The following is a 19951-nucleotide window of genomic DNA, read 5'->3' on the forward strand; positions in this document are numbered from 1 at the left end:
TGGGGTGGCTATTTTCGGCCCGAAATCCTTGCTGCCATAGCCATCGTAATTACGGGGAATGGATTGACCCATTTTCATATTGGTATTTAGTAGAGCTTCTAAACCATAAGTCTCAATAGTAATAATTGAGTGATGCGTTCACTCACACCCGTACTGATACACATTGAGCCAACTTTGTGAGGTTTGCACAAATCCTTACACCAAAAATACACAAATCAATCAACACGCAATGGCATTCACACACAAACACACACACACATATATATATACAAAACAATCTTATCTTCTATATAGTGATGGGTTTTGTGATACTTACAATAGACTATTGCCATATTCATGGGCTCGAACACCCACCGATAGGCCCACAACAATGGCTGGAGCACCATAACCCATGGCAAAGTAGAAACCCATTGGACCATGATTAATATCACGCATCTCCGTTAGCATTCGATACAAATGCACACAGTCCACTGTGGTCCAGGCGAATGCGGCCAACCAGAAGTAATGCAAACAAATCGCAATCAGTTTGCAAGGGAATTCATTTTCGAGCAAATTACGACGAGATTGCATTCCCACAAAGAATAGCAATTCGGCAAAGAACACGCACAGGACTATATTCTGATGGATGGTATTCGAATTGGTCTGTTGGCCACGCAACAAGGCTAGAGCAATCAAAACACTTAGCAATACCGGCAGAGAGACCAGAAAGGCGGAATATGAAGTGATTTGGACCAATAATGAGGGTTCGGGTATATCCTCAGGATCGATAACATCCACAATGACAGCATAATTAGAGATATGGGTACAGGTGCAATTGACAATAATCGCCTGATTGAAGCCTGACGAGGAGGATGATGATGATGATGACGAAGACGTTGATGCAGAGGCCGATGTTGCTAACAAATGCATTGCATCATAGTCAGGTATATCGGTTTGACAACCCAGTCGAGTCCATTGATTGGTAAATGAATTCCAACGAACACATTGGGGATTTGAACGTGGACCAAATCGTGCTGGCTCTATGTCTAACCACATTTGCAATTTAATTGGCTGTGAGAGATGTGGTGAGCCCAATGACCGATAGGATATGTGTTGAGCACTTTGCTGTTGTTCACTGGGATAGATGACTTCAACTTGACGTTTTACCAAACGTCTATGACGATAGAAGGCCTCATTTTCCCCTTTGGATGAAGGGGATTCTTGGGATTCATCACCATCATGGATTTCTGCGGATTGATCATATTCATGGACAATTTCTTCGGGTGAATTAATGACTTCTTCTCCCGAGTTACCATGGAATTCAATGTTATCATCAAAATGAACATTGATATGAGGCTCTTCGGGATCTTCAATTTCTACAGCTTCATTACTATCATGATCTCGTGTGGACGAGGACGATGATGATGGGGCTGGTATTTCATGGGCTGTTATACGTATATTCTCTATCATATGCTCTTCACTGCCAGAATTCATGGCTGCGGATGACTGACCTTGACCATTTTTCTTGTTGGGTACATCAAAGATTTCTATGAACTCCTGTTCACTGGATCCCGTGGGTGAATAAGTCTTCTGAGTTGATATCTTACGATAGGGAATTTCAATGCGTTTCTCTTCAGCCTCGGTGGAGGGAACCAATATGGCCAAAGATAAAATGGGCGAAGCCACTTCGATGTCGACACCCCAACGGCGAGTTATAGTCTCATCAAACATATCGGGCAATAGTTGACCTACATCTTTATATTGGGCATAGGCTACTATGGCCTTGTAATCATTGCCCGAACCATAGGTAACCTCATTACTTTCCGGTGGAGCTATACCCAACATATCCAATGGTATCAGGACCTTAGAGAATTTATCAAATTTCGTTTTATCCTGTATGTAGTTATTGTATTTGGGAAAGGTTATGACGGGTTTCTGCTTAGCCGAATGCTGCAGGAAGCCACTGGTATCGGGCAATATAATACGCTCTGTGGTAAAGGCATTGGGTTTGAAATATTTGGTCTTATGGTATTCACTCAATTGTTCGGGTTCATAACCAAACAACGACTCGGCAGTGACTATGTCCAAACCAAAGGCCATATTGGGCTGAACTATCTCGAAGGGATTTGTATAGGTATCATGTTGAGATCTGGCCAAGATAACCATGTACTTATTGAAGGCATCCAAAAGATCATCGGGTCCTCGTTGTATTAGCTCCGTGGCTCGACGCCATTCTCCTGCATACTTGCGATCCAATATAACACTGGCTGCCTCAACCAAATTTTTGATGAAATATTTATCCTGGGAATGAGTCAAGTTGAGACCATTTTGCATTAACTCATAATTGATGAGTTCCTGCAGGAGGCCCTCGGTGACCAAGAGATCAGCCCCATATAAACGATCGTGGGAAAATTTCATTTCATCCGATAGATATTCCATCTCTAGCTCATGGGACCAGACATTGTTATCATTGATCGATGTCGAATGTTCATTGAGTAGGAATGATGATTCCATTTTATAACGTCGATGATCCTTCTGCAAAGGTTTCTTATGGACTTTAGTACTACGATCCACTGTGGTGCAGGCCTTTTGCAAATTCTCTGCTGTCTTAATGGCCACAAAGGAATTCAGTTCCAATTCTAATTTCTCCATTTGTGATAATTGTTTCCGCAACTCTATAAACGGTTCCGAGGTACAATTGAACATATCGGGTACATTCCATCCACCCGATAGGATATCACAATTCCTTTGACCCTTGCCCCTTGATGGTGAAGGACAATTTTCCACTGTAGCACTACCCAAGGGGGTGCGAGGCCACCATACCCCAGCAGCAAAGGAGCGTGGACAGGCATCATAGACCACTTCGCAACCGTTGAGGGTGACTTCAGCATAAGGATTCGAACAGGAATCGCAACGTCTTCCAATAACACCTTCACGACATTCACATTGTCCCGTCAGAGGATTGCAAGCACTATTAAATGATCCTATGGAGTAGCAATCACAGGGTATACAGGCAGTTTCATTGGGTGGTTGATAATGATTGGTTTTGCAGTGGCATTGACCTGTGGTCTTATGACAGTCGGGATGATAGCCCTGTTGCACGTTACATTTACACGGCCCACAGACCTTCTCACCCCACCAGCCTCCCGGGCAAGGTTGTTGTACCGTCTTCTCACAATATTCACCATGTTGATAGGTGGAATTACATTCACAATGATATCCTTTTGGTTCAGTCACATTCGCACGACAAACTCCTGCCACGCAAGGTTTCACGGTGCAAATGGGCAAGCAATCTGGACCAACATAACCTGGTAGACATTCACACTCGGCATGATCCCACGAAGTGACACAACTTGAATGGGCTGCACACATCACAGGACATTCGGCTTTCGATAGGCAACCATCCTCAACATTTTCACGGATTGTAGGTCTGGCCAAAACCGCCTGTGAAGCTCCAATGCGCACTTCCTGTATACAACCCTCATAGGGTAGCAAATCCTCCACATGACTTATGGAGCTATCGGGACTACCGATCACTATCTTTCCCACATAGAGGCCTTGGATTTTTTGTGTAATGGGAACTGCCCCCACACGTTGGCCGAAATCCACTGAGAACTGTAATTCAGAGCCCATCCATTTAATTTCCACCCGATGCCATTCTCCATCGGCCAGAAATGCTCCAGCCAAGAACATGGGTTCATTATCGAATATATAATAGAGTATGCCATCCTTAAGGCATATCACCGCCGAACTGTTTTGGCCTATCTGTATTTGTATCAAAAAGGCATCCCTTTGTCGTGTCCTCAAAGCCAATGAGGTTACCCAAGGCATTTGTATGGGTCTCAACAAGGGATTGAAGCTCAAACTACCATCTCCCGAGAAACGCCAGGGGGCTGGTATTGATTCCTGGCAATTATTGCCAGCATAACCTTCGGGACATTCACATGTGTAGGTATTCCAACCTTCATGGCAAGCTCCTCCATTGAAGCAGGGCTCCGATGAACACAAGGGATTTCTCTGAGGACAACCGGAAATGGTGCCATTGTCAGCCACATAGGAATTCAGATCAACATAGCGCTCATCTATACGCAAATCGGAAATACAGCCTACATAGTCCTGATTGTCAATGGGGAAATGGGCTGGGATACGTGGTAAACCTCCAATCTGTAAAGGTCCAGTGAGATCCAAAAATCGATGACAGGTTTCGGTGAGCAGTGAACATCGCTTGTCCAGCTTCAAGGTGGTTTGATTGGCACAATTCCAACGATTACCCAAATTACCAGCCAAGGCTATGGCCGTATCACATTTGTCCACAATCAACGTTACTGTACGGTTCAGATAGACCACCTCCACTTCATGCCATTGACCATCGGAGACTTTTCGTGTTTGTACCACAGATACTTTCTCACTACGATCACCCAGCGAGAAGGTGAATGTAATGTGACCCTGTACCACTTCCAAGGACACAAAATCATGCAGTTCATTGTAACGGCCATTGTACATCAGCAAACCATTCTCATGAACGGTGGCAAAGCGTAATTTGATATTAAAGCGATGTCTTTGCTTGAGGCTTTCGAAGGTCAGGAAAGAGTTGCGTGAGAAGGAGCGGGAGCGCAATTCACATGTAGGTGTATACGGTGGTGGTTGCGAGCTCATATAGTTGTTCATGCAAGACAGGCCACCCTCGCACATGTCCGACATGCAAGGCTTCAATTTCTTGATATCGTTTTCACAATTAACTCCCGTATGGGTGGGTGGACAGACACAGGTGTAACCACCCTCACGGCGTATACAGGAGCCACCATTTTGACATGGGTCCGAGTAGCATAAATCAACTTCGGTATCACAAAGATAGTGTTCCTTGCTGCCAGTAAAACCCTCAGGACAGGAACAGGCAAAGGTATTCACAGGGTAAATGGGTCGAAAGAGTACCGTATCACTGTGTATGAAATCGGAGGCATTACCAAATTTCAACACCGTCAAGCATTCTTCGAAATTGAGACATGGTTCTCGTACGCAGAGATTATCGTCGAAGGGCAAAACTTCCACGGTGGCCAAACGGGCCAATATGGCTCGATTCAAATAGACTCGCTCCTGTAGATATTGCGGAGTATAGAATTCCTCGTGCGATACATCAGGTCTCTTGGCCGAAAAGCTAACATTGAGAATACGTGAAGTGACATCGGTATCATCCTGTATGGAGAAAATGAAAATGTTCTCCTTGGGACAGGGTATTATGGCGGCGAGACCATCCAAAAAGAAATTTAGCAGTGGGGAGAGGAAAGCTTCCTCGGTCATTTCATTTAGACGCACAGTGACCGAATTAAAGAGCATATCTTCAGTGATGAGACGCACAGCCAATTGCATTATGGCCTTAGCCTCATTGATGCCATCTGTCACCGATACTTCCATGGTGGCGAATTTCGGAACATTTGTATTGAGTTGCGGGCTAAGACTGAGGCCCCCACTGGTCTGATTGAGCCTTATCAAATTGGCATTATTGCCTGAGAGTATGCGATAGGTTAGCTTATCACTGACATCAGCATCGAAGGCAGGTATTCGGCCTATATCTCCACTGGGGAAATGATCCCGAAAATTATTGAATATCACCTGGAAATCTCGTAGCACGGGGGCATTATCATTCACATCGGTAACCAAAATCTCGACATGAGCATCATTGCGTAATGGTGGAGAGGCGGCCCGTATCACCAATTCAAAACGCTTGCGATTCGATTCATAATCCAATTCGGTCATGGTCAATAGCTGGGCCCTCTCTGACCCTGGCCGGGTAACCAATGAAAAGGAATTCGAGTCATCACCTCCTATAATGCTATAGTGAACCACGGCATTAACTCCTTCATCAGGATCATGAGCATGAATTTCTCCCACTACCGAACCCACAGGAGAATTCTCGGGTACATAGAGGGTAATCTTATCGGAAGGAAATGTGGGCGGTGAATCATTGACATCTTCCAAACGTATTTGCACCTCTACCGAAATAGACATGGGAGGTGATCCCTTATCCACAGCTATGGCAGTTAAATGGTAGATGGCGACACTTTCACGATCCAAATTCTTATTGGTGCGTATAGTCCCCGAAGTGGGATCTACCACAAACGAACCATCTTCCACATCACGATCACTGAGCAAATATTTAATGCGACCATTGAGGCCTATATCAGGATCCGTGGCAGATATCTGTAAAACAGAGGTACCAACTAAAGCATCTTCCAGTATAGAAGCTTGATATAGGGGATTCTTAAAATGTGGTGGATTATCATTGACATCTGTGACACTTATCTCCACATCAGTGGTATCACTTAGCGATGGATTACCCCCATCTTTGGCAGTGACGGTTAACAAATAACCGCTGGTTGTTTCTCTATCCAGCAGAGCACTGGTCACAATAGCCCCAGTTTGGGGATTAATGGAAAATGGGTCAGGACTTCCTAGGCCATTGATACTTTCATCGTTTAGCGAATAGGTAATCTGGGCATTTATACCCACATCACTATCTGTGGCTGAGACTACCAACACCGTCGTTCCAATGGGGGCATCTTCAAACACCGAAGCACTATAGGGAGCATTTTCAAAGATTGGAGCAAAATTATTGGCATCTGTGATATTGATATTGACCGAAGCCGTATCAGACCTTCCTCCCGAATCTGTGGCTGTTATGGTCAACAGAAATCTCTTCTCTTGTTTGTAGTCCAAAGTTTGGGCGATTGTTATCAATCCTCGACCATTTTGCGAGGTTATGGCGAATCTTCCTCGTGTATTTCCCGATGTTATTTCATAATGCAACCGGGAATCTTCATCCGGATCTGTAGCAGTAACCGTACATACAGGTGTCCCAGGTGGTTGATCTTCACCCACATTGGCTTCATAGTATTTGGGATTGAACACGGGATCATTATCATTGACATCCTGTACGGTTATGACGACAGTGGAACTGGCCGATTTTGGGGGCACTCCTCCATCTTTGGCTATGACTTGAAAAGCAAAACGATTTTGTTCTTCCCTATCCAATTGCTTGATGGTCTGAATCCATCCTGTACGAGCATCAACTGCCAAAGGAAAATTATCATCTCTCTCCGAAATGCTATAGGCAATCTCTGCATTCGATCCCTCATCACTGTCATAGGCCTGTACCCGTATGATGTTATAGCCCACGGGGACATTTTCCAATACCGATTCTTGAAATTGTGATGTATAAAAACGTGGAGCATTATCATTGGTATCGATGACATTAACCAACAACTGTGTGGTATTACTACGCGAAGGACTACCACCATCTTGGGCCCTTATAACCAGACGATAACTACGTACACTTTCGTAATCTAAAGGCTTTACCAAACTAACATCACCACTCATTGAATCGATGGAGAATTGCGATTGGGTATTGCCTCCTATAATGGCATAACGAATCGCTGCATTATTTCCCTGATCAGCATCGGTGGCTCTTATATGGGCAACGACATTATCGTCACCCCATTGATCTTCGGGAACTTGGACTGTGTAGGTGCGTTCGCTGAATTGCGGATAATTATCATTGTCATCCAGGATTTTTACTAAAACACTGGCTGTGGCAGTTTTACGTTCACTTTGCGCCGATGCCATATCCGAAGCAGTTACTACAATGTTATAGCTATCCGAGGTTTCACGATCCAATGAGGTACGAGTTGCTATCACTCCTGTACGAGCATCAATACGGAATATGGGTATTTCCTGATCCTGCAATGTTCCGGTGCCATCTGTAATGAGAATAATGTAATGAGGTGTAAATGAGAATTGTCTTTAATTAAGAAACTATTGTGCTGGAATTTTTTACAAACTTTTGTCTGCAAGCAGTCCATGTTCGGAGATGGGCTATATCGGTCCACCGACTTGATTTTATAAGCAACTACACACCGTTATATTGGTCACTGAACGTATAAACGTATTTTAAGTCCACAAAGAGCCAAGTTAAACTTGGTATATATCGATCCATGTTGGGATATAGCTCCCGAATTGACCGAATCCCACTTTGGCTTTATAAGAATCTAAAGACTGAAAGTTTTATCCCATTTTTCAGAAATTTGAAATCCGGAGATGTCTCAAGTCCACAAAGAGCTAAGCCAAATATGGGTTATATCAGTCCATGTTTGAATATAGTTCCCATATAAACCGACCCCGATACAGACGTACCTCAATCTGACCGGTAAAGATTTTAACTGGCCTACTCTCCTGTAGAAGTTCCATAGATTTTTTTGGGACGCCCGTCGTCTCTACTTACATGATGTTCCATATTTTTGATGGTTTATCATGGATTGGTAGAATGTGTGTCTGTCCCAAGGGCATGCCAGAGAACTGTGGAACAGATATTTGATAAGACCAGAAAGGGATCTAAAATCTCTTGGCGTGACTCTAGCACTGACATGAGTGAAAATGCTTTTGGGAAGATAAATGACTACAGGAAGGACTACAGTGCTTGGCGTGACGCTAGCAATCAAACACATATGCAATACCAGAAATCTGTCCTAGTTATCTCTCTCCTGGGAGCCACCGTGGTGCAATGGTTAACATGCCCGCCTTGTATACACAAGGTCGTGGGTTCGATTCCTGCTTCGACCGAACACCAAAAAGTTTTTCAGCGGTGGATTATCCCACCTCAGTAATGCTGGTGACATTTCTGAGAGTTTCAGAGCTTCTCTAAGTGGTTTCACTGCAATGTGGAACGCCGTTCGGACTCGGCTATAAACAAGAGGTCTCTTGTCATTGAGGTTAACATGGAATCGGGCAGCACTCAGTGATAAGTGAGAAGTTCACCAATGTGGTATAACAATGGACTGAATAGTCTAATTCAGCCTGATACATCGGGCTGCCACCTAACCTATCTCTCCTGACTTGAGTCCCCTAATAGCGGTGTTTGCAAGAAATATGGGGCGATGCACAATAACTTCTTTACTGTCATGATATTCAGAAAAAGGAGGTCATCAAGTTGCCCTTGTGGGTGTGGTCCGTCTAAGTGATGTGTGAGGGAACTGAAATCAAATAACTTACCCGTTATACTTTCAATGCCATAATCGATTTCAGCATTCTTTCCAATATCCTGATCGGTAGCTCTCAATGTTATCACAGTTGATCCAACCGTAGCTCCCTCACGAATCGAAGCTTCAAATTGTTCAGCTTCAAATGTGGGGCTATGATCGTTACAATCCAAGACATTAACCTGGAGGGTGGTGGTACCGGAGCGAGGAGGAAAACTATCATCGGTGGCCACAACACGAAAATAATGAACATCCATTAGCTCACGATCCAAACTAGCCGATGTGGTAACAATTCCAGTACGTGAATCCACTTTGAAGAGGGATTGAGATCGTGAATCGAGTAAAGAGACCATTGAATAGACCACGGGCGAATCTTCAGGATCGCGGGCCCTTACTGTGGTGACACTTGACCCAGCCGGTTGTTCTTCCAGAACTGAAGCCACATAGAGGGCTTGTTCAAAATAAGGTGACTGGTTGCGAAGCTCACGTCTCACACGGCGAGCTATGTCAGTGTCATTGAATTCCTGATGATGATAGACGATTTTCAAACGATGATCCGAGTCCACAATATCACTACGATCACAACGGATATTAAAGGTAATGCTAACCTTCCATATGGACTCATGTATGCAGACATCACGGCTGGCCACTAAATCACGATTTTGGTGTTCAATGACAAAGCGTTCATCGTTAACATCGAGGAAATTCACTTTGCAATACTGGCATATGGATCGGGGCAGAAAGGCATTGAGGTTATTGATGAATTGCGATTTCCTTAGACATATTTGATTCCATTTGTCTGTGGTGTGTATGGCATACGAGGCATAGGTCTCTGAGATCCATTGTTTAGCCTCGGAAATGCGTCGATGCAAATTAACCGCCGATGGAGTTGGGGCCACTTCTGCAGAGGAGTGTAAAGATCTTCGCTTACGATTCAAAATACGATGGCGCATTTCATTATCATAGGAATTGCCAAATAGTAGATCACCATCACGAAATTCATTTATTGAATGATTATGGTTATAGGTCGTCTCCAAATGCAAGGAATTTGGATGGGATGCTGGGAAATCTCTGAACTCCCCATAGGTGCGTTCATATTCCAAAATAGGGTCCAATTCCTCTACAAATCGTCGCCGTCTTCTTCGTTTCGAATAGCCACTGTCCTCTTCCTCATAGTGACGAGCATGCATTTCCTCTTCCACCCTACGATCCTCATTACAGGTGTGACCAGAAATGAAAATCCTTATCGGTAAACTGTAGTAGTCTATACTACGTAAACGATTTGATGTGGAGTCCACATAGAAGGTAAATAAATTCGGATAATAGATACCATCACACTTGAGCGATTTCTTCAGTTGTATCTGGCCATCTTTGTGATTGACAGCGACTAGATGGTGTACAAAATGGGCCGATTTGTGCGCATTGATTTTGTAATGGCGCTCCGAGCCCAATTTATAAACGGACGCATTGAATATCACCGTACCCGGTGTGGCATCCTCATGGACTATTATCAGATATGCTGTGGAAATTTGTACTGTAAGGCAGATGATGATGGCTAAGAGCATTAAATGCGAATAGGCGGATGCTGCTGATGATGATTGTGATGGCACAACAAAGCCTCGACGTAGGTGGCAATTTCTCGTTGATGGAGTGACGGTGGGCAGCAAGCTTTGGCTGGGTAGTTGTTGGTGTTGATTAACAAAGCTTTGAACTCTTTTTAATGCAGCCACAGATGTTTCTGTCGTTGTCGTTGTTGTTTTTGTTTCTGTTCGTAGTGGTGATGTTGATGAGGATGCTGATACGGATAAGGATGCAGCTGTGGTTACCTTTCCCGTTGCTAGTGTTATTAAGGACTCTGTTGTCATATACTCCTCCATATGTTGCCGCACAAACATTTTGGTTAGATGTCTTTTATGCATGTGTTTGAGAGGTAATTATGCATATACGTATGCGTGTGTATGTGCGAGTGTACATGTGCGGTTTTTATCAAAGTGATAAATAAATATGTTCACAGTATCTCTTTCTGTGCGTGTGGTCTTAAGTCGCAGGTTGAGTGTATGTGTGTGTGAGAGAGAGAGAATGTGAAAAACATCCACCTTTGTATGATGTCGGAATGAAGTCGAAGGATGATTCACAAATGACTATTGTCCTTCCGTTTCCGTTTTGTTTCTTTTCTTTTTTTCTGCGAAGATGTGGTCAGTGTGTGGTCTAGACCTTAATTAACCACACATCAAAAATGTTTTTTATAATTAACCATCATTTGTGTGTCCTTCTCATCGAATGATTTCTTTTCTTGACCCTGGAGTTTATGTAGAATTCTGGAAAAGAAATAAAAAAAGGAGAATGTGAATGTGAATGCAATGTGGACCATTAAACTTGAGGGTATATACAACTGGAGAAACATGCTTTTGGTAGATTCAGCAAAAAAAATCTACTGGTAGGAGGAAAAAACTGCCGTGCAAAAAAATGGAAGATCATTAATTTTAAAATACATCCAAAAAAGCTCTTCTAGAGATGGACCTAATTTTTTCTTCACAAGAAGTTCTTTTGAGGTGATGTATAAAAATCCTTTGTTTATTGGTAAAAATTAAAATTTTCTGAATTTTACTGTGCATAAATCACTGCACGAGCATATAAAATAATAAAATTTTCCAAAAAATCCCAGCAAAAAAACCGTCGCCAAAAAAGCAATGAAAATGTCCTTTTGGATCCGGAAGTGGTGCAGAAGCGATGAATTTAACATGGGCTTGTCATAGGACGGAAGTCCTCCATTTCAACAGCCGTTGCACTGAATTTGCATCACTTCGTTAGGTATGATCCGGATTCAATGTTTTGGATGCAAATTAAAAAATTCTGTGATATTTTAGCAAATAAATAATTTTTATAATTTTTTCTATATACAATTATGAAATTGATATGAACCAATTTTTGTGTGATTGGGGATCGATTTATCTGAGGGCTATATATAACTATAGACCGATAAGGACCTAGTTAGGCATGGTTGTTAACGGCCATATACAAGCACAATGTACCAAATTTCAACTGACTCGGATGAAATTTGCTCCTCCAAGTGGCTCCAAAACCATATCTCGGAATCGGTTTATATGGGGGCTATATATGATTATGAACTGATACGGACCACTTTTGGCATGGTTGTTAAATATCATATACTGCGACCACGTACCAAATTTCAACCAGATCGGATGAATTTTGCTTCCCCAATAGGCACCGGACGTCAAATCTGGGGATCGGTTTATATGGGGGCTATATATAATTATGGTCTGATATGAACTAATTCCTGCATTGTTGTTGGATACCATATACTTACTTCAAGTACCAAATTTCAACCGAATCGGATGAATTTTGCTCTTCCAAGAGGCTCCGGAGGTTAAATCTGGGGATCGGTTTATATAGGGTTATATATAATTATGGACCGATTTCGATCAATTTGTGCATGGGTGTTTGAGGCTATATGTTAACACCACGTACCAAATGTCAACTGAATCAGATGAATTTTGGTCTTCGAAGAGGCTCCGGAGGTCAAATCTGGCGATCGGTTTATATGGGGGCTATGTATAATTATGGACCGATGTGGACAAATTTTTGCATGGTCATTAGAGACGATATATTAACACTATGTACCAAATTTCAGCCGGATCGGATTAAATTTGCTACTCTTAGAGGCTCCGCAAGCCAAATCGTGGGATCGGCTTATATGGGGGCTATATATAATTATGGACCGATGTTGACCAATTTTTGCTCGGTTGTTAGAGACCATATACTAACACCATGTACCAAATTTCAGCCGGATCGGATGAAATTTGCTTCTCTTAGAGAATTCGCAAGCCAAATTTGGGGGTCCGTTTATATGGGGGCTATACGTAAAAGTGGACCGACTGTTCCTTTTGCAATACCATCCGACCTGCATCAATAACAACTACTTGTGCAAAGTTTCAAGTCGATAGCTTGTTTCGTTCGGAAGTTAGCGTGATTTCAACAGACGGACGGACGGACGGACATGCTCAGATCGACTCAGAATTTCACCATGACCCAGAATATATATACTTTATGGGGTCTTAGAGCAATATTTCGATGTGGTACAAACGGAATGACAAAGTTAATATACCCCCATCCTATGGTGGAGGGTATAATTTTTATACCCACCACCATAGAATGGTGATGGGGGTATAATAAGTTTGTCATTCCGTTTGTAACACATCGAAATATCGATTTCCGACTATATAAAGTATATATATTCTTGATCAGGGAGAAATTCAAAGACGATATAACGATGTCCGTCTGTCCGTCTGTCTGTCTGTCTGTCTGTCTGTTGTAATCACGCTACAGTCTTCAATAATGAAGCAATCGTGCTGAAATTTTGCACAAACTCGTCTTTTGTCTGCAGGCAGGTCAAGTTCGAAGATGGGCTATATCGGTCCATGTTTTTATATAGTCCCCATATAAACCGACCTCCCGATTTGGGGTCTTGGGCTTATAGAAATCGTAGTTTTTATCCAATTTGCCTGAAATTTGAAATCTAGAGGTATTTTATGACCATAAAGAGGTGTGCCAAAAATGGTGAGTATCGGTCCATGTTTTGGTATATCCCCCATATAGACCGATTTCCCGATTTTACTTCTTGGGTTTCTAGAAACCGTAGTTTTTATCTGATTTGCCTGAATTTGTAAATATTCTGATATTTTAGGCTCACAAAAACGTGTATCGGATTAAGTTTTTATCGGCCCATTTGATAATGCCTCCATATAGACCGACTTCACTTCTTGACGGTGTAGAAGGCGCACTGATCATGAAAATTGCTTGAAACTCAATGTAAAATTTCCAGATTTTACTTCCACAGATTTAAGATTTCAAATTAAGACGTTATTTTATAATTTTCTTGCACACTTACAAGAAATGTTAATGATTCCTCTAAAACTCAAACAAAAATGGTTCTTATAAATCCAGAATCTGATATAGTCCTCATAGGTGAAATCTTTAAATTTATCTTCGGGAAGTGTCCTCAAGTCCTCAAGCCCTCCTGAAATTTCAAAGGAAACCCTAATATTTGGTCCATGGTGGTGGGTATTTAAGATTCGGCCCGGCCGAACTTAGTGCTGTATATACTTGTTTTAGTTAAAAAAGTTAAAATTACCCATTAAAAGTATGAACAAACCAAGTTATAAAAAATTTAATCAAAAGAACTTCCTGGGTAGTTAAAATAAAGAACATCATTGGAAGTGCATCTTCTGGAATTGTTTTCAAAGTTGTGCCTTTGGAAGAACTTCCAAATTTTTTTGCTGGGAAAGATTTTGTTTTTACACTAATGATTTTGGTATTGACTCAGAGCCAAAGAAGCGGAGAATTGAAGTAAGGATCACCAGCATTACTGAGGTGGGATAATCCACCACTGAAAAACATTTTGGTGTTCGGAATTGAACCCACGACCTTGTGTAGGCAAGGTGGGCATGCTAACCATTGCACCACGGTGTGTCCCATGTAAGGATAAGACACAATTCTCTTTTAAATTTGAGTTTTGTGCACTGGATTCTAGGAAACAAATTTTAATTAATTCGTTTTTTTTAACCCTTTCACTACCGATGTCCACTTAGAAGGACATTCAAAAAAGACACCAAATTCCCACTTAGTTTCGATTTATTTCTCGATGTTCTTTTAAAGTAGAGGCTCTAATCTAAATAAGCTCTAAATATTGGCCATATTGGTGAGGTCTAAAATAAATTTTTATAATCTTCTTTAACAATAAACGAAAAATACGAAAATTTGAGACAATTTTTGTTTTGTATGTTTCTAGTAAATGGAGTTTTATACAATAGCTATAGCTGATACTTTTACGGGTTCTTTTTTGTATTTTTTTCTCACACTTTGAACGAAATTATAGGCCAAATACCGTTTATTTTCGTAAAGCTATTTTGTCACAATTCAAGAATCAAGTTTTCAGAACAAGCTCATATAGCTCTTGAAGTAATTGAAGTAATTGAAGTACGTTTTCAAAATGACAATTTTTATTCTACATGCTGTTAGTACAAGTAAAAACAGAAGAAAAATAAAAGTTTTTATCATTACGTTTATTTCGGTAGTGAAAGGGTTAATTTTTTCTTCATTGAGACATACTTAATAAAAAAGGAAAAATTTCATTGGGCTGTGGAAAATTTCAAAAAAAAAAAAATAATAATAAATAAAAAATAAAATTTAACTACAAGCAAATATTTTTTTTTGCAATAAAAATAAGTTAAATTTAGCGTTAATTTACAACAGAAATTTTTTCGGTGTAATACGATTGTGATGCCAGTCTTTGGTAGAACTTTCTACGCTACGCATGGTGGCCGAATTTTCGGCCGTATTTACTTGTTTTTTCTTTTAACACCATTTTGCTCTCTCCCAGGGCATTAGCGGATTTTTTCTATCTTAAGATTTTCTAGATGTGTAAAAAAAGTTATCCAAATATATATCTTTGAAGGATGGTATCGAACATATAGATATACATAATGGTGCAGGGTATAATTTGTGTCGTTGATTGCATATAAAATAGGCTCAATACTTCAGACTTTGTGGCCATTAGATCATCCAGCTTCAGGTGCCATTTATAGCTTTGATGTCATTTTTATAGCAATATGTCTTTTTTCGCTTTAACATTTTTTTTTTATTTCTCAAATAAGTACACCCGTTTTAATAAAGACAGTTTCCCCATTGTGAAGCATTTATTTCAAAATTCTCCATGAAATATGAGTATCTCAATTCCCCCCAAAAATTTTTTCATTGACCAACACAAAATTTGAAATGGCATATTTTTGTGAGGTCAAAGAAATATGCGTCATTGGGAATTTGAGTTGAGTTTTCATTTATTTATATAAAGATTTGCTAAAATAAACCATTATTTGAATTGGTATAAATGAACTGACATGAATTCTACGAAAATGAGGGCAATTTCAATTAAAAATCCATTAAGATTGAAAAACTCTATTAATAATTGAAAAATCTCAGACGCAAATGTTAATGTTAATGCTGACGATGATGAAGGATGAAGGGTAAATAAATGAAAATGACCCTGCTCAACTTTTGGAGCAATGCAAATAAAAAATTCAATTGCTACGTATTTGAAATCCTTTTGATTGTTTACACTCGCATATTGGTGGCGTAAGGATTGTTGGCTATGATGGTGGTGGTATTGATGATTTTTCAATGAAATAAAGTTTCATGTTCGGTGGACCATAAACATGGACGATAATGATTTATTTGTGGGAAATTAACAGATGTTCGAGCATAAATTAAGACATTCCAAAAAGCCATGGATGGACTGAAAAGTTCCCAAAAATTTCAGGGAATCCTTTATTGTTTATGGTATTGTACGAAAATATACGCTGTGTATTTTTAACAATTGAATGGCTAAGCAATGGTTTCACTTAGTGTTTGAATGTAAAAAAAATGTTGTTTTTTAGAATTTTTTTAACTCAGTGTTTTTCTTTTATTTTTAATTTATGCACCCTCCCTCCCTCCTACCCCATAAAGAAAACAATGTCAAATAAAATTTACTTTTAAACGTTCCCCCCCCCCTTTTTTCCGTTAGTTACTTTTATTTCCTATATTCATTCAAAGGATATTCAAAGGCCCTCTTTGTTTTGGGAAAGTGGAGAGCCATACCTTATTTGTTATAATTTTGTATAAATTATTCAAGTGTCTGTTTATGTTAATGTCCTGAATTAAGGTAAAATATTTGGCTTTGCATGCCTAGGGAAAATTTCCCAGAAATTCTTTTGTCATTTTAAGTGTACTTGTCAACAAAACCGATATTTAATTATAATAATGCCTCGTAAAATCTCTAACTAAATGAATGCCCAAAGTGCTTTTCTCAAAGCAAGAGGATAGAAAATGTATTGAAATAAAAGAAAAACTAAAACAATGAAATAAATCATTTATTGAATTGGCGTACGATTTGGATAAGCAGGTATTTGGACTTAGCTTTTCAATTTTTTGAAAATCGATTGATCGACTTTTTATAGTAATCGATCCCAAAATCAAAAATTCCATTCAAATAAAGAAAAATAGAAATTTTCATATAAAAACATTCTTTGCTTATATCTTCTAAACTATGCCTCCTAGAAGCATAGTTTAATGATAACCTTGAAAAAAATCCAAATTTCCGTCAAATCCTGACTAATCAAAATTTTATACGAAAAACTTGATATGTCCATATCTCTTAACCCATCAAAAGTCGTGCAAATGTTCTTTTCGGATCCGGCAGTGGTGCAACATTGGCGCAGAAGCGATGAACTTAACATGGCCCTTTCATAGGCCCAGCAAAAAAAAATCTTACAAAAAAGTAGTTTGGAAAACCAATCTGTAATCCAGAAGTAGTGCAAACTTGGATCATACACACAAAACAATTTTTTCGGATTCAATCACCAAATTAATTGATTCAATTAATTTTTTAATTGAAATGTCTTCAATCACGAAAATGATAGTATCAATCAAAGTTTTAATTGGGCATAGAAAAAATTCTTGATAAAAAAATTAATTGATTTTTATAGCAAATTTCAATTAATTTTTTAATTGAATCAATTAAAAATTTAATTGGTGTTGCTTGCAAAACTCAATTAATTTATTAATTAAAAAAGGTAACTATTTTTAATTACTTTCTGAATTGGCTTAGAGTTTTTATTTGGATTAACAAATGATTGTTTGAAATACATTTTTAATTAAAAATTAAAAAAAAAATCAGCACTTTTTTTAACTGGATTAGTCTTCCGAATTTGATTAAAAAGTTAATTATATCAATTAATTTTTTAATTAAAAATTTAAAAATTTTGAATAATTGACTTAATTAACTTAATGTTTTTATCATGATTAAAAAGTTAATTGTATCAATTAGCTTATTAATTAAAAAATTTTTCAACTTCAATTAACTTTTTAATTGGAAATTTTTTTGTGATATTTTTTTCTGTGTATCCAATGAATTTTACATTGGCTTACCATAGGACGGAATTACTACCTTTTGAAGCCTTTGCATTGCTTTATAAATTGTGTCTTGGAATTCATTTGAATGAAGTAATTTAAAAACGAAACATTTTTTTATACCCTCCACCATAGGAAGGGGGTATATTAACTTTGTCATTCCGTTTGTAACACATCGAAATATTGCTCTAAGACCCCATAAAGTATATTTATTCTGGGTCGTGGTGAATTTCTGAGTCAATCTGAGCATGTCCGTCCGTCTGTCGAAATCACGCTAACTTCCGAACGAAACAAGCTATCGACTTGAAACTTGGCACAAGTAGTTGTTATTGATGTAGGTCGGATGGTATTGCAAATGGGCCATATCGTATAGCCCCCATATAAACGGTCCCCCAAATTTGGCTTGGGGATCCTCTAAGAGAAGCAAATTTCATCCGATCCGGCTGAAATTTGGTATATGGTGTTGGTATATGGTCTCTAACAACCATGCAAAAATTGGTTCACATCGGTCCATAATTATATATAGACCCCATTTAATCGATCCCCACATTTGGCTTGCGAAGCCTCTAAGAGAAGCAAATTTCATCCGATCCGGCTAAAATTTGGTACATGGTGTTAGTATATGGTCTCTAATGACCATGGAAAAATTGGTCCACATCGGTGCATAATTATATATAGTCCCCATAGTAGCCCATCCCCCGATTTGGCTTGCGGAGTCTCTAGGAGAAGCAAATTTCATCCGATCCGGCTGAAATTGGTACATGGTCTCTAATGACCATGCAAAAATTGGTCCACATCGGTGCATATTTATTATAGCCCCATATAAACCGATCACCAGATTAGACCTCCGGAGACTCTTGGAAGACCAAAATTCTTCTGATTCAGTTGAAATTTGGTACGTGGTGTATAATTATATATAGCCCCCATATAAACCGATCCCCAGATTTGGCCTCCGGAGCCCCTTGGAAGAGCAAAATTCAACCGATTCTGTTGAAATTTGGTACGTGATGTTAAAGGGTGATACGGTCAAAATTTGGTCAAGGGCAAACGCGTGTAAATCGGTGATATCGTTTATTTAAAAAACAAATTAAATTTCTTTTTTAAGTTCAATTAGTATAAAATTCAGGAAAAATATTCAGTTAGGCTTTCGCTTTTCCAAATCCGAATTGCCGGGCCTCACGCTTGACACCTGCCATCAGATTTTGTACAGCCACCTTGTCCACCACCTTCGCCGCAGAAAGCCAGTTTGCCTTGAACTGCTGCTCGTCCTTAGCAGTTTTTTTGGTCTTCTTTAGGCTCCTCTTGACAATAGCCCAATATTTCTCAATTGGGCGGAGCTCTGGCGTGTTGGGAGGATTCTTGTCCTTGGGAACCAACTGCACGTTGTAGTCGGCTTTGACGTAGGTTTCGTCGTCCATTACCTTGCAGTCAAACTTCGTCAGCATCGTCGTGTACAGCCTCCGGGATCGCGCTTTGGCCGTCGTATTTTGTTTATCATCGCGATTTGGAGTCACTACCTTCTTGTAAGTCGATATTCCGGGTCGGTTTTTGGCTCGATGCACGGTTGTAGACGATAAACCCAGCTTATTTGCGGCATCTCGGAGAGAGAGGTTAGGGTTGGCAAAAATAAGCAAATATTTTTCGACAAATTCAAGAAAATTTATTAGACATAACTAAATTTTTTCAGTAGTTAAAGAAAATTTTGTAGTTTTAAGAGAAATCTTGGAGTTCAAAATTGCAAGAATGTCTTTAGTGACATACGAAGTTCATGATGGATACATTTTTGGTAAAATTTACAAATTTAAAGAAATAATGAACTATTTTGTAAGAAATACGAAATTAGGAAATCTTTATGCTTTATTTGTGTATAACTTTTTCCCGGTTTTTAGTTCATTTAACTAACATACGTAAAAAATTATTTGACTAAAATAAACTTTTTCCAAACATAATGATTCTATGAACTAATATAAAGTTAA

The 19951-nt window shown here is 39.6% G+C and overlaps 1 protein-coding gene across 1 annotated transcript in view; it reads right to left on the reverse strand.

The window, feature by feature from the left end:
* Positions 1-19951, reverse strand: part of stan (Protocadherin-like wing polarity protein stan) — a gene marked incomplete in the record, with an annotated part of 461543 nt that overhangs the window by 47392 nt on the left and 394200 nt on the right. Inside the window, 2 exon segments of the mRNA XM_075310442.1 lie at positions 317-7733; positions 9022-11326. Coding sequence (XP_075166557.1) covers positions 317-7733; positions 9022-10927 — 9323 coding nt within the window.

Source organism: Haematobia irritans, chromosome 5 (genome assembly GCF_050003625.1).
Source record: "Haematobia irritans isolate KBUSLIRL chromosome 5, ASM5000362v1, whole genome shotgun sequence".
NCBI classification, from domain to species: domain Eukaryota; kingdom Metazoa; phylum Arthropoda; class Insecta; order Diptera; family Muscidae; genus Haematobia; species Haematobia irritans.